The sequence below is a fragment of the Plasmopara halstedii genome (genome assembly GCF_900000015.1).
Source record: "Plasmopara halstedii genome assembly, contig: Scaffold_292, whole genome shotgun sequence".
In the NCBI taxonomy this organism is placed as follows: domain Eukaryota; phylum Oomycota; class Peronosporomycetes; order Peronosporales; family Peronosporaceae; genus Plasmopara; species Plasmopara halstedii.
The window spans coordinates 466,739-481,292 of NW_020187213.1; the positions used below are offsets into that span (position 1 = coordinate 466,739).

General features: G+C 44.3%; 3 protein-coding genes across 3 annotated transcripts; all 3 read left to right on the forward strand.

Moving 5' to 3' along the window:
• Positions 1–3,610: 3,610 nt before the first annotated feature.
• Positions 3,611–3,872, forward strand: PHALS_05931 (uncharacterized protein; the record flags this gene model as incomplete). Its single annotated transcript, XM_024723255.1, has 2 exons — positions 3,611–3,616; positions 3,687–3,872. 2 exons carry the CDS (start codon positions 3,611–3,613, stop codon positions 3,870–3,872), a joined length of 192 nt encoding a protein of 63 aa, XP_024574250.1.
• Positions 3,873–4,587: 715 nt separating this feature from the next.
• Positions 4,588–5,506, forward strand: PHALS_05932 (uncharacterized protein; the record flags this gene model as incomplete). Its single annotated transcript, XM_024723256.1, has 2 exons — positions 4,588–4,917; positions 5,114–5,506. 2 exons carry the CDS (start codon positions 4,588–4,590, stop codon positions 5,504–5,506), a joined length of 723 nt encoding a protein of 240 aa, XP_024574251.1.
• Positions 5,507–11,177: 5,671 nt separating this feature from the next.
• On the forward strand, positions 11,178–11,814 carry PHALS_15124 (uncharacterized protein). The gene has a single exon (XM_024723257.2). The coding sequence runs from the start codon at positions 11,344–11,346 to the stop codon at positions 11,578–11,580; it is 237 nt and encodes a 78-aa protein (XP_024574252.1). The 5' UTR covers positions 11,178–11,343; the 3' UTR covers positions 11,581–11,814.
• The last annotated feature ends 2,740 nt before the right edge of the window (positions 11,815–14,554 follow it).

A 14,554-nucleotide genomic window follows, 5' to 3' on the forward strand; every position in this document is an offset into this window, starting at 1 on the left:
GCTTAAGACTGCGGAGAAGAACTACTCGGTCTACGACAAGGAATTACTTGCGATGAAGTATGCACTTGTAAAGTTCAGGGTGATTCTGCTTAGCTTAAAGCCGTTTGTGATCTACACAGATCATGCGTCATCAGGCGCTGCGACTCAGTCGCCTTAACTCTCGCAGAGTGACCCTCATTCTTTGCAGAATATACCATCGAGGTGGAGTATAATTCAGGAAAGCAGAATGCTGCACACCTCGGTTCGGAGGCTGGACCGGTGGCGGGTGTTTAAGACGACGTCTTGGAATTCCTTTACCAAAAAATAATCGGATTCGATGGATCCTCCAAGATCAATGATCCACTTCGTGCGTTCGGCGCCAACTTAGTGCCGTCCAGGGCAGCTTCGTCCCGAAGAGACGACGAGTAATTCTACTCCTTCGGTCGTTTAATGACCACCTCGGCAAAATTGCCTGCCTTCAAGTCACCGCTTAACTCTTCGAGGGACATCTCGTCCAGGTCAAGAAGAGCAACCACCGCAAGAATAGCCTCGAGGGTGACGTCGCCGTCTTCCTCTCCCCCATACTGTGGATAAGTATGCTGGAGATATAAACGACTTATTTCAGAGGAGAAGCGTTGCTCCTCTTTTTTTTAGGATGAGTCAGCTAGCAAAGGTACCAATGAAAGCACTGTGTACGATGAGTGGGGTGGTGTCCTCAAGCAATCTAGAAAAATAAGTATTCTATTGCAGGAGTTCCACGTCGTGATGATAAGAAAATTGTATCAGTGTTTTTTCTGGAATCATGAGTGCGTCATTGATATGATATGCTATCTGATCAATAATTAATATTACACTCTGTATTATGCGTACGTAATAGTTATAGCAGTGGCAAATATTACCGACTGAGTGGGAAAAAATGCGCGGCTGACTTGCTTGGAGGCGTCAAGTGATTCCTAGATTTCTAATGATATTTCTATGGCAGACATCATTCACTGAGTACATTACTCTGCGAATGATTTGAATTGCAGGGCCAACTTGAGTGGCATAACTTCTGGAACAAAATATTGGGTAACACATCAATACCCCTTCTCACGTTTTACGGTGTGATGTCATATATGTTTTCATCTTGCGATACACGATACAGGCTTGAAGAGAGACAATCTACCTCTTGATTTAGATTCCACTATCCGCTTCAAAATTATTTAAGGCAAGCATTGCGTGGTGCATGCTTAGAGTGCACATACTTTCGTGGCGTAATTAACGCTTTTTTAGAAGAATTGGCTGCAGAACGGCAAAGTTATTTGCCATTGTTCGTTGGCCTTGTTAATAGATATTTTGACGGCTCGCAAGAAACAAATGGATTTCTTTTACAGCAGTGTATATACCTTGCAAAATGCTATGAGAAAAAGAATTATGCTCAGACTCGGTGTAATGCACTAACATTGCTCGAGGGAAGCAACCGCGTCATGCATATGCAGTGACCAGCTACAACCATACAGTTGTCTATACTCGTACGGAGCACGAAGAAATCGATGTAGACATTCACATTAGACATTTGCTAGCAGAGCTTAGGTATATACTCTAAACAATCTTTTTATTAGCGAAATCCTGTGTATTTGGCCTAAACAGAATCATCCCATTAATTATTTTAATTGGGACATATGGTCTGGTGGCGGATCCGGCACCAACCAAACCATGGTGGGCTGGAAAGTGACTCTGCCCAACATTCTTTTGATAATGGCTTGACATATTCAATTACTTGCGTAAATATTGTGCCGATTAGACTATACTACCCTTTTGTTAATCGTCGTGATACAGAAGACGAACGGTACTAGGCACGACTGAAGAAACTATTTTTAAAGAATATGAATCATGTCACAATGTGTTGATTCGGACTCTTTCAAGACCGAACTAGCCGCTTCGTGTCGTATGTAATGCTTCAGCTTATATTTTAATCCAAGCCGTTATGTTAATGAGCATGAGCAAGTTAACGCCCTCGATTCTCGACAGCTCAAAACTGCAAAGATTTTTTTGGATAATTGTGTGAAATAGAGTGTGTTCTTACCGAGTTCATAACGCTCCGACTTGGCGCTACGATATTGCGATCTTCACAGGATATGCATCGGTGCGACCAGCGACGTCATCACCACCTCTCTCAAAAACTTGGTAAATTAGAATTTCTCTTAGCTGAGTATACGCTCGAGATATGGTAGACGCTTGGTCGACTTAAAGCTGTGGCGACCACACAATTCTGTTGCTCCGACCATGACGTGTGTCACGTCACGCTTGTGGATTTGCGTATCGCAGATGTAATGCGTAAGTCCACGTATGAAAAATTGCGCTGTTGAACGCTTTGGAAAACACAAAGCAATCAAACTGAAATGTCGCTCCGTTCAAGCGCGTGTCTGCACACCTCCACCGCTATTTCTTATCCTAAGGTTGCTGCATTATAGCATGGTCTCAGCGTACAAAATACATTGTGAGACAATTGATTAACTTTCGTGGCCACTCTAGATGAAAACAAAAATAATGCGCAGCTAGCGCGATATTCTGGTGGCAAACATGTATTAGGTAGTATTCCCTTACGTGCTCACGTGAAAACACGTCCGTAGTCGGATGCGTCGGCTTTTATGGCTGTGCAGAGTGATGACAAACCAAACGTATGGACTTCAGTTCTGTCTTAAGAATCATGAGCCCTAAATATCGGTATATTAATTTTGAACCGTCTGAGCAAATCAGCTTGTTTTGTTGCTTTCATTTATATATATTTAACCTAACCACAAACACCATTCGCTACAAAACTTTAAAGCAAGATGCGCATGTGGTGGGGCTTACACGGAATTGTAATCCAAGTAAGTGAGCGGTGTGGGTCGATATTATTAGCGATCATCGATATGAGGCAAGACTTCATCCAACTACTCTTTCAAATATTGCAATATCCTCAAATCTACTTTTTAGCGGAATTGTTAATTTGCAAATTAAAAATTTAAGTTCTCGTTGATTTTTTTAATACTCGATTAAGCCACTGAGCTTGGTTGATACCCAGTGGCGTGGGTCAAGTGGTCAATGCTTCTGGACCTAACGGTGTGTGGCGCGGGTTCGAGCCCCTCAGCGAACAAAATCGCAATCGAACCAGACATGCAAGAAATGTCGGCTGCATGCAAAATATTACCGACAACAGCCAATAAGGACTTCGGGATGGCGACTCGTACAGAAATAAACAATCTTGATACCCCAGCGGAAGGAAGCAATGTAATATCTTAGTCAGGGCCGAGTAGGTATAGCCATGTTATAAGATAATACATAGCAACTTTCAACTGAGCTCGGTCAATACTAGGGCGTACGTCGGCTTATCACGAATTAGGTTACAATGCTCGCTTTACACGATTATCGCGATTTGCTGAATGGTAAGCCGAGGTAATGGCACACATCGTGCCTAGGTATGGTGTAAGCATTAAAAGTAAGCAATTGCGTCTTGACTTCTGAGCCTTCATTTTTTGTTGCGCTTGATTATCATAAAAATTTGATTTTTTTGTTGGCATCTACTTCACTGGTCTTAATGTCGAGCACCAGACTCTGAGCAACATTATTGTTTGCTATAAAGCTGAAAGTTTAGCTTGTAGCAGTAGTGATGACGGTGAAGCAAAGGCTCAACCGTCCCCAATCACTGAGCCAAATTCTGCTTAAATTATCGATCCGGTTTTCAGCTGGTTGGGATACCTATATCCGACCGACCCGTACTTGTAGCTCTTGTAGCGCATAACAAAGACGACCAGTTTTCCACAACAGACGCTTATTACCTTACGCGGTACCCTCGGGGAGTCTTGACCTGTTTGGTCATGGATAACAACTCGCGCAAGAGTTTCTCTCTATTGATAAAAATGAGCGCTTAGTGACTGTGCTGCAAAGCGGCGAAATGCTCTCAACGGATCGACTCTGGCGGTTCACAGCCATAATCACGACGTGATATATACTTTTGAAAGACGCTGTGACTATCGCGCTAGCAGGCAAGCAAGTAGAGCTTACCAAGCAAGTAGAGCTTACCAAGCAAGTAGAGCTTACCAAGCTTAGTTCGCTAGCTGGTATTGAATCGAATCTAGTCGTCAGCCCGTTTCATCGCCTATGCCTCAGGTACTAGTACTGTGTGCGCAACCAGAGCAGACTGCCTTACAGAAGCGTTAGAAGCATGTCAGCTCCCATGGATGTGTATGGTGACAGCTTAATACACGCACTCTTGCGCGAAGGTAGCTTTAACTTGAGGCTTGGTCTTCTTGCGTAGCTGTCGTACGCATCCCTCTAACTACAACCCTGTGTGGATCTCTTGATCAAATGAAGTATGAATATACTATAGGTGGTATTCTACTCCAAATCTCAAACTTAAATAGAAATAAATGAGCCTAACTACTACTTAGCATAGCGCACACAAAGTCAATTAGTAACTCAGTGTGTCCACACAAATTGTGTAATGGACCAACCACCCCATTACACCACCCCTACCAAAAAAAGACGTACACATGTCCAATAATAACAGTGGTGCCTGAAAGAAGATCTTGTACTAAGGACGTCAAACACGACATTACGAGAGACGCTGACGCGAGAGACATATATATGGAAATAACGCTGAGTGGCTCCTCTCAAGCCTGGCGACAGCGACACGCCCGTGGCAAAGATACGAGCACGCCAAACTGCCATTCTCGGGAAAAACTTGCCGTGGAGCGACGTCAGCGTCAAGCGGAGTCGCCAACACAACCAGTGCAACAGGAAATGATGGCGCCTGCAAAGTCGGACGGCGACAAAGAAGACAACACCTCTGTTTGGTCTTCTCCACAAATTAAAGCGTTGAAACAATCCGCCACAAATCTATACATCGAGTCGAGCAACGACCACATGTCGACGGATGACCATGAAGAGCGTTGCCGAAGCAAAAAACATCCAAGGGTCAGCGACTGCGCCTACATCTCAAACGAGTGCGCCAACGGCGACGATGCCAGCAGCCCGCACCAAACGTGGAGAACACGCTTTGCAATCAATGTCGAATGATGCACGTGGCACATTCCACAGCTTCCAAGACAAGCGCTGGTATGAAGATCAAACTTGAAGAACCTGAGGAGTCCCCTGTGTCGTAGAGATATAGTGGAGTATCCACCACCAGCTACGTCACTGCATTCGTCGTCGTCGAATCCTATCGTTGGATCTTAAGCGATGGGACAAGTTTCTCTTACGTTTCGGCTCCATGTGGAGCCAGTGGGGGCTTGCAACCTCCCACTCGCGACTACATCACTGCAACCAGCAAGGTGTTGTGAGTGTGGTTCCCACGAGCTATCCGAATCCGCATAGCCGAACCATTTCACAGGAGGCTGTAGCTCCACACGATGTCGTCGATGGCGTTTTCGTCGGTGCTACGCTTGCCGATGAGCGATGCATCGATGCGACTAGACAGGGTGGTGGCATCCTCGGATGCAAATGCGAGCGCGATCCCGAGGATTGGTCATTAAATGTCGAAGGTGACGAAATCACTGCTGGCTGAGTTCGCCATTTGGTGGTGAACGTTCGCACAGCAATATCTGCTTTGTGGACGGAAGCCGCTCGGCTTCAAGCGGAAAATCGACGTCTTCATGACGAAGTTCATCAACTTCAGAGTGCTGTGGCACAGAGTGATTCGACTCTTGGGTTTCAATGGCGCGTTCGTCCTCGTTCACGATCTTTGTCACTGGACTACGATCAACCTCGCTCGTACAATCCGTATGGTTGGAGTATTACTAAGGTATGACTTGAGCAAACCGACGTAAAACGTTGAATGGATACAAATTCAGCTTGGTAAGTCCCATGTTTATGCATTTCCAGAAAACCTTAAAGAGACCGATGTATCGGGGAAGGATCTTGGAAGATCCTAGACTAGAGACGGCAAGGTCAGCCATGGTCTTGGTACTGATGAGTACATACTCACCTTCGTTGAATACTCGTGTGTTTCCACGTCCATGCGTATCAGCACTAGATTTCTGTAAATCTTGCTAATTCTTGGTGGTCATCTCTAGGCGAGTGCCTAGTAAACGAAATAAGTTGTCCAAAAGTCCACTGTAAAGCGCGTATCACGGTCGGATACGTTTAAATCTGGTAATCCATGATGTCGAAAGACATGAACAATGAATTATCGAGCGCATTGTTTCACAGTAACAGAAAAAATCCGTTTTAGCAAGGTGCACCTCGCACAAACGTCTTCGAAGCCCAAAACACGATTATGCGCTACGGCATCAGGGGATACCTCATAGTAAAGTCCGAACTGACGGACTGTCAGCATCCTGCTGGTACTGACAGACTCTTCAATGGAACCTGAATTTGTGGGGAGGTCGTTACGCGCTGGCATACGTCACACGTAAAAGGTACTTCTCAACCCAAGCATACATTTTAAGCCGTGTGCAAGCGCTGCATAAGTCTTTTTTAGACGACTATGGCCTGCGGTAGGCATATCAATTACTTCATACACCAAGTTGTGCTTTGGGTCTTCGTTGTTGGGTACGAAATTCGTGTACTTGGTAGTACAACAATCCGTCCTCGAAGGATTATCGATGGGATAGACAGCGGACCCGCGGGAATATGTCGATAAGACTGAATTTTTCTTAGTGGTCAATCAATTAAGGATAGCAGCACAGGCTGGGTCGTTTGGCTACATTTGTCCTATGATGTTGAACACGCTGAATGTAATTTGCGAAGTCACAGAAATCTCGTAATTGGGACACCGAGATAAAGCAACCGCTAAGACATTTAATTTGCCTGGCTTATAAGGCACTGTAAAGTTAAATTATGCAAATAAATGACAACGAACGTGGCGTTCGCGTCGCTGTACACAGTGATGTGTGGTTGATATAAACGACGAATGGCTTGAAACCCAAGAGGTGGATATTTCGTTGCTAACAATTTCTTGTCGTAAGCGGGGTGATTCCGTTCAGCTGCCTTGACTGATACGATGTGACACATTTTTGAACTTAAACATTTTGCTGCAGCAATGCACATCCGATCGTAAAGTCAGAGGCATCGTACTATAACGGGCGTGCCATGTCTGCATAGTTCTCGGTATATCGATACTAAGAATTGGCCAAGCTCAAACATTTTTATCGAATCATTCAATTAGTTGACGTCGGCCATTCCGAGATCGCTTTAATTTTCAATGTCTGCCCGAACAGCCGACAAAGCAACCAAAAACTGGTACTTCTTATGCGCTTATAATGCATTTTTTAATGTTGGCAAATATCCGATACTTTGTCATACACGCCAATACCTGTTCCAGGTGTTCGAGATGGACTTGAAAGATAGATAGGCCTGTTTCGGATTTCAAATGGGCAAAAGGGTCGTCGAAAAACGTCGACGCAAGCGATCGCAAAGGACAACATGAATTTGAAACGTGACTGTACAACGTCGCTGGCGCAAAAAGCGAGTCCTTGTGTAGCGGGGCTGCTGTAGCTCTTTGCTTAGAGGAAGCAAAGGTAAGGTCACCGACCTTACGTTCCTTACAAGGACTAGTACGAGTGCAGCGGATCGTAATTAGCTGCCACCAAGAAAACTTGAAACCTTATCCAAGGCGAATGAACTCTTCTGTTCAGTAGTGAAACTGTGTTTACTTGTTTTAGTTTGCGGCAGAATTGCCAATTTCTAAAACACTAGGTTTATCTAATTAATATAGCAATACCTAATTTATATACAAAACCTAATTAATTTGCATAACTACTGGCAATCCTGTCACGTAGTAACTTCTTGTTACAGTTTAGCCACACCATTGTGTGATTGCACTAACTTGTGCAATCCACACCTAAGTACGGTCACACCATCTTGTGCACCCGTCCTTTCACACCAGGGTACTTGTAATCTTGTGGCATCACAAGCCACTCCCATAGCATACCACTAGGTGCACTTATTGCTGTATATGACTTCAATGAAGTTTAAAACTTGACATTAGCCATCTAATAAATTAAGCATGCTAAAGCGTTTCAAGCTAGTCATTATGTTGATGATGGGATCCTTGTGAAGAATAGGGGTTTGTGCTGGCAAAGTTTTGGCGCTCAACTTGTTGGTGCGTGTATAGTGCGCAACGTTGGCGCACTGTGGATGATCTACTCTCTCTTACCCTCCCCTGTTGCTATTTAGCAGCAAAGAGCAAGTCTATAAACTCGGATTGCTCAGCTAACAATGACCATTGACGCAAGAGCAGACATCCTGCACCTGCTTAGATCTTGATCTCGAGTCGTATACCACGATCTGGCGAGAGACCACTTGAGAGTTCCGGACTAAAACACGTTTACGTGTACTTGAAACAAGGGCGAAATAAGATTCGTACAAAATTTCTGAAAATCATTGATTCGCGTCGCGATTCAAAAAATACTGTTTCGACGACACTTGGATCCAAGACAGAGGACGTACAACCTCTTCTGTCGCTGCGCTTGCACGTCGAATCATAACTATTTCGGCGAGCCCGCTATTCATTAGGTCCTCACGAAGTCTAGGGAAAGTTAGTTGTTCCAGGCTAGTGAGAGCAGATTTTTGATAGTGGGGCCATATAAGCCTGGTCGAGTACTGCGCTCACAACTGAGTCTTAGTGGTCTGAACCACTAGACCATCAGCTTCCATTGTGGATTCGACTACGGGAGCGATGGTGTCCACGGTAGAAATATCTACCGGAGCGTTGTAACTCAGCTTGTGGGGTTCCGCAGTAGTTCTATCTACTGGAGCTTTAGCCTCCTCGGTAGTTTGTACTATCATAGTATGACGTGATCACAGTAGCGTTAGCTGCTGGAGTCCAAATCTACACAGTAGTACTCCCTACTGATGTAAATAGTGTTTCCACACTAGCATAGCTGTTGGAGCTGTTGCTTCCACAGTAGATTTGCCTACTGGAGCAACACATGCTTCCACGGTAGTGTCATCTACCGGAGTATTGGCTTCTACAGTAGTTTCAACTACTGGAGCATAGTAGGCTTCTACAATAGGCTTTTTATTAAGTGGTCTCACATTAGCTCGCTTTCGTAGCGTAGCGAGCTTTCACGATGAATCTAATCATCAGAGCGAGAGCATCCATAATAGCACTGACTACTGGAGCAACAGCTTCCACGGTAGGTCCGTCTACCGCAATAACTTGTTTTGACACAACCGGTGTCGCGAACCGCACCTTCTTGGTAATTTGTGGCCTTACTATGTCGCAAGCGCCAACACAGTGAGCCTATCTTCGATTGTGAAGGTGCTACACTGGTGGATAGCCACAGAAGGGCCATGACGTCTGTGGGTATGACTTCCACCCGGTGAGCTACTCTTGATCTACCTGCTTTTCCAGGCTGGTCTTCTAACCAAGCATATTTTAGTATGAGATCATACCAATCATCCATGTCGATGTTGAAGAACGTCGACTTGAAGGCAAAGCATGAGAATCTGACTCCTAGATCGACTTAAATTTTCTGCTGCGTAACAATTGCACCCATCGCAATACGAACATGACTATTACGATTCAGCAACGCACATACTGCATCGAAGAGAAGCGGATCTCCGCAATACTTTTCTTAAGAGCTTATAAAGTTGGCGCTCTAAAGGCAATAAGAAGTCTGAAGGGTCTTTCAAATTTCTTTACCGTTGCCGAAGTAACGAGAAGGCCTTCCTTCTTCTCCCCCTTCGTGGAAAGTAGAAACTTTTTTGGGGCCAGCGGCTTTCCTTGCACATATTAGCGCAGGCAAAATTCGCTGGTTCCTCCCTTGTAGGCAGCCCCGCACCTACTAGACCTGCGCGTTTTTCGACGACACTAGAAGATGTAACAACATCGACCGCTGCGAAAATTGGCCAAACGGCGACCATGTTGGCTGGCTCGACGCCATCTTCCTTGCCCAAGAGTAAGGTATACTGGCAATACTCCAGTAGAATTGGACCTACATATCTTCGTCGGGCTGTCCCGTTCGAAGTGGCGCACTGAGCCAGGTTACAAGTAGGCGATCAATCATAAACAGGCCCATGGGTTCGGGACCACCTCTTGACGGCGGCTGCACGTCGGCGAGACCAGTGTGTAAACCTCGCGATTGTCACTAAACCTGATCCTCCAGAAGGGCGACGAAGATTGCATCTTCAAGCTTGGTCGGTTGTCGATGAAATTCTTCAGTCTTTTGAGGCCGATTTTGAGTACGTCCAAACGGTGACCATCACGTCTTCCGGAATCGGATTTTCGGCTAGCGACAGTCGCAACTTGCGAAATTTTTAGTTTGCAGTCGTAGTTTGAGTGCTTACCATAGCGACAACTCAAAAACACCACACGATGTTTGAACGCCTCATTCGGCAGACGAAACATCTTAGCCATCGATTCTTGGAAGAAATTTGAGGAGGAAAACTGACGACGATATTTTGATCTTCAATTTTAAAGCCCGTTATGGACAGCACCTTGCATATGCAAAAACGCAAATATAACCTTCTAGCGACCCTGGTGAACCAGCACTGCCGCCAATATCATATCCACTTGGTGGAAACAAAAGTTGAGGTTTCATCTCTGCTTTCCGATGAAAGGTTGAACCGCAATCTTCAGCAGTATTGGGGTGACTTCGTTCCGTGGCGATGGTGGCATCTTCACCTGGACAACCGGGGTCGGTGCAGTCGGGAGAGACAGGGCAACACGATCACCATGTGCTCAATGATTGTCGGCTCCGACGTAAGGGAAGTTGTAATTTTTGTCAAGACTTGTTCAACAACTCACAAGCCATGAAGAGGTGGACGTGCTTCTTGACCACATCTTGTTCGTGACACAACAGGCTTCACCTTCGAGGATCTAATATATATTGCCGACGACGGCCCATTCCGCGTCTGATAGTTGGAGTGGTTCAACGGTGACAGTTGGGCTGGGAAGTCAGTCTGGTAGCTGGAATCGGACATCTTCAATGTCGTTGGTGGGTTGACCACAAGTTCTATTCGGTGTAACAGACAAGCTGGTTACACGCACTCTTGCGCGGAGGTAGCTTTACCATGAGGCTTGGTTTTCTTTCTTACCTGTCGTACGCGCTTTTTCAACCACAACCGTGTGCGGATCTTCTGATCAAGTTAAGATGACTATATTAAAGTTGATTTAGTCCTGATCCAATTTTTAAGCTAAAATAAAAATAAATGTGTTTCATTGTAACCACCTACTAATTAGTGTAGTGCATACAAATTTAAATAATAATAATGGGCCTACCACCCCACCACAGGACGGGGTGGGGCATGTCGATGTAGACTGGGAAGAAGGTGGTTTGGAAATGTTGGCACCAGGTAAGTCTCTTCAAATATATATTTTTTATCTGCGGTATGGTATAAATTTAATAGAGAAGTCCACCAAAGGTTCCAGTCCCTTCACTTTGATCGCCAAATTATATGCCTGAGCAAATGGACAAAAAGCGAATATTTGATGTTGAATGTGCATCAAGAAGTCACCATTGTAACCTCAAAGCTGACGCAAAGCACTGTTTTAGGCATAAATCATGCATTGGAGTTCGTACAAGTTTGAATTCATCAGTCCTAAATACAATACTTTTGATGCGAACAATTGTGTGGAGCAAGTACTCGAGATGGAATGCGGTTTCACCGATATATGTTTATTCCTGGTGTTAGTTGCTGTTCAATTCAGAAAGTATTCGATTTTTGATGAACACTGACGTAAGGTAGGTTCAAACATTGCTATTGATTTGCAAAAAATTTGTGAAGGATATCCCACACCGTAAATGAAGGCGCTTTGTCTAATAATCAGTTGGTAACAGTTTGTTATGAGCATGTTTAACATGGCGCCGCCAAAATTTGGAGTCGAGACAGAGGCAGTCATGTTAGCAAAATGTTTGCCTATAGTTTGGCAAACAGCTCATATAATATCCGACTGCTCGCGCTCTGCACGTTTGAAAGTGTGGCTAACGTTTAAACATACTCGCGTACCTGAAATAAAGCTCTATAGCTGTATTAATAAGGTTAACAATCGCGGTCCCCGAGGCCAGACCAGCAATCTCCAGGATGCGCAGCTCAAAGTACTCACCGAGGTCAGGAGTATATCACTGACTAGCACAAGCGGTTAAAAATATTGTTTATTGAAGTCAAAACGCACCACGACAACATTGGAAATGCTGTTCTACCGCGTCTCACTATTGAAGATTTGGATTCTGTACCGACCTAGCCACATTAATCTGATGAAAATGATTCACAAAAATACCACTTGCCATTAGCCCCTTTCTGGCGCAAAAGACGAGCACCAAGCAAAGGATTTTCACTTTGGGTTCTGCGCATATGATACCGTCTTTGATTCTCTTTTATCTTCGGGTAAGCACTTTCAGCGTGCCACGCAAAATTTGGCAGCAGAAGCCACATTAATCTCACGGCGAGCTATCCAATCTGCTGTCATTACGTCATGATATTTATATAACGATTAATATTATTGTTCATAGGATCTTCAAGGATATAGGCTACACTCCGCGCACTCAGCACCACTCAAGAGCGTCGATAAAAAACTTATCGATGACCTATAATGTGCTCATCTTTTGATCGGGTACTAACTGTACCAGCTCAGTCGTAAATTACTTGCACACTTTCGATAAAAGGCTACTTAAAACAAACGAGAATTCCTTTGGACTGATCACCTTATCAATAAGCCACTGCGTGGCAGGACTGCCAGTATTTATGCATTTTTATTAGGTCTTACTAACTTTAGTCAAACCATTGTGTGGTCACACCATCTTGTGTGACCCTTTCCTTTTTACCAGGGTACGTGTTACCCAGTTACAAGTAGTAGGAAACCCCTAAGCATTGTAATTACCCCCTTCTCTCCTCTTGTGCTAGCTCTGATTGGGCTCTACGAGTTTCATTTAAAAGGAGCTGTGATGTGGGGGAGTCATTAAAACGGTTCGATTGATAGCTAATCTCTACCTTATCCCTGTATGAAGTTGTTGTCGATGAGAATTATTGGGGAGCATTGGCTTAGAAAGTCCGTGTCAACAGCCCCGAAAGAATGGGTTTGTAGGCTCCACCCAGATTCAGATCGAGAGCCTTTCAAGTAAGATGATCTTTCAACTTTATTGGTGTCATGTACTTTTCAATTTAATCTACTTAAGCTCAAACAATTTTTTAGTATCTGGAATTGAATGACTATCCTCGAGGGCCTATTTCTTGGAGAGCTTTCACGACGTAGTGACAATTACTTAAACACACGTGAAGCTTCGGGGTCGAAGATGTGACGTGTGATAACGCGATTCTTGGCGCAAAATCGTGTCAAAGATCGGTTGCCTTGCGTAACGAAGCAATAAATTTTGAGTACACTTGCATTCGTGCGAAGCACGAAGCGAAATTGGAAAGAAAGTTGATTTTCCGAAATGGCGTCGTCATATTGTACTAGAAAAGCTTTTGCCGAGTGGCGATTTGGTCACACTTATAACAACCTAACATACAGCCACGCTTCCAGTAAAAATGCCAATTCAAAGCGTAGACGTGCTGCAGGATAGCATGGTCTGTTAAATCCTGCCCTTCAATTTCTTTACTGTTTGATATGAACCATTGAAAGTTGAGACTTTTTCCGTCTTGGCGGACCTTAGCGATTCTTGGATGAGACGAGGAACAGAGTAAACCCTATTCAGGTGCTCTATCCGTTGTTACTGTGTCTAAAAAGGCTATTTATGCTTTAGCGTTGCTCAATTTTCCGATAACACAGCTGATAATATTGCATCGTGCACTTTTTTGACGACATTTTGTCTAAATTCGTGCTGATCACGGAAAGTCCGTCGTAAATATAGCTGTCAAACACTTGCTAGCGGCGCTTAAGTCGTTGCGATTGAGAAACGTTTTTTTTTCAGCATAGACAGTATCATCGTCCATTTCTTTACTGCCTTAATGTGGAGCATGGTCTGCAGACTAGCTCTGAAATGTAAGACCATAGTAGATCATTCAGTGTCACTACATAAAAGCTTTGAGATAGTAACTGAGTCTATCCAACTCATCGCACGAGTAAGTTACTGTTACGCAGCATAAACCCTTACTAATCAACTTACAAAGAGATCTCAAATGATGTTCGGGAAAGAAGCAGCCTTAAAGTCTATGGCAGGAGGCCTCGTGTGTGTCTGAATGCTGGCCTTCCAAGACCAAATCGATCATTTTACACCGTCTGCAATTCGTAATTTTTTTACGGGGCTTACTTTACTCAAACTGGATGTTAATGGACATGAATCTGTCATCGTGTTTGATTCTTGGCTGCTCAATCGGTAAAAAAAGTAAAAGTATCTTGTTCACGACAATGGGCCACTTGATAAGAATTATGCTCTTGTAACATCTGCTTGGCTCTGTGCTGTCATTTTCTGAAGTAATTGTGTGCAACGCACAGAACGTATCCTCCAGAATTCCTGTCGAGAGTGGAAAAATGGGTATTTTTTTGCCAAGTATAACGTCACCGCAAAGTGTGCGGGCGAATTGGTTGCAATTTCGTTTTAAACCATGAACGTTGCATGTCACATTAGACACGGCGTGTACCAACAATACATATTCCGGCGTATGGATCGAATTTACTCTGAAGAGACGAGGGTACACACGTGCTCGTGTATCTGAACTATGTCTGAAA

Coding starts and splice junctions, on each gene's coding strand:
- PHALS_15124 (XM_024723257.2), top strand. CDS start 11,344: ATGCCTGAGCAAATGGACAAAAAGCGAATATTTGATGTTGAATGTGCA.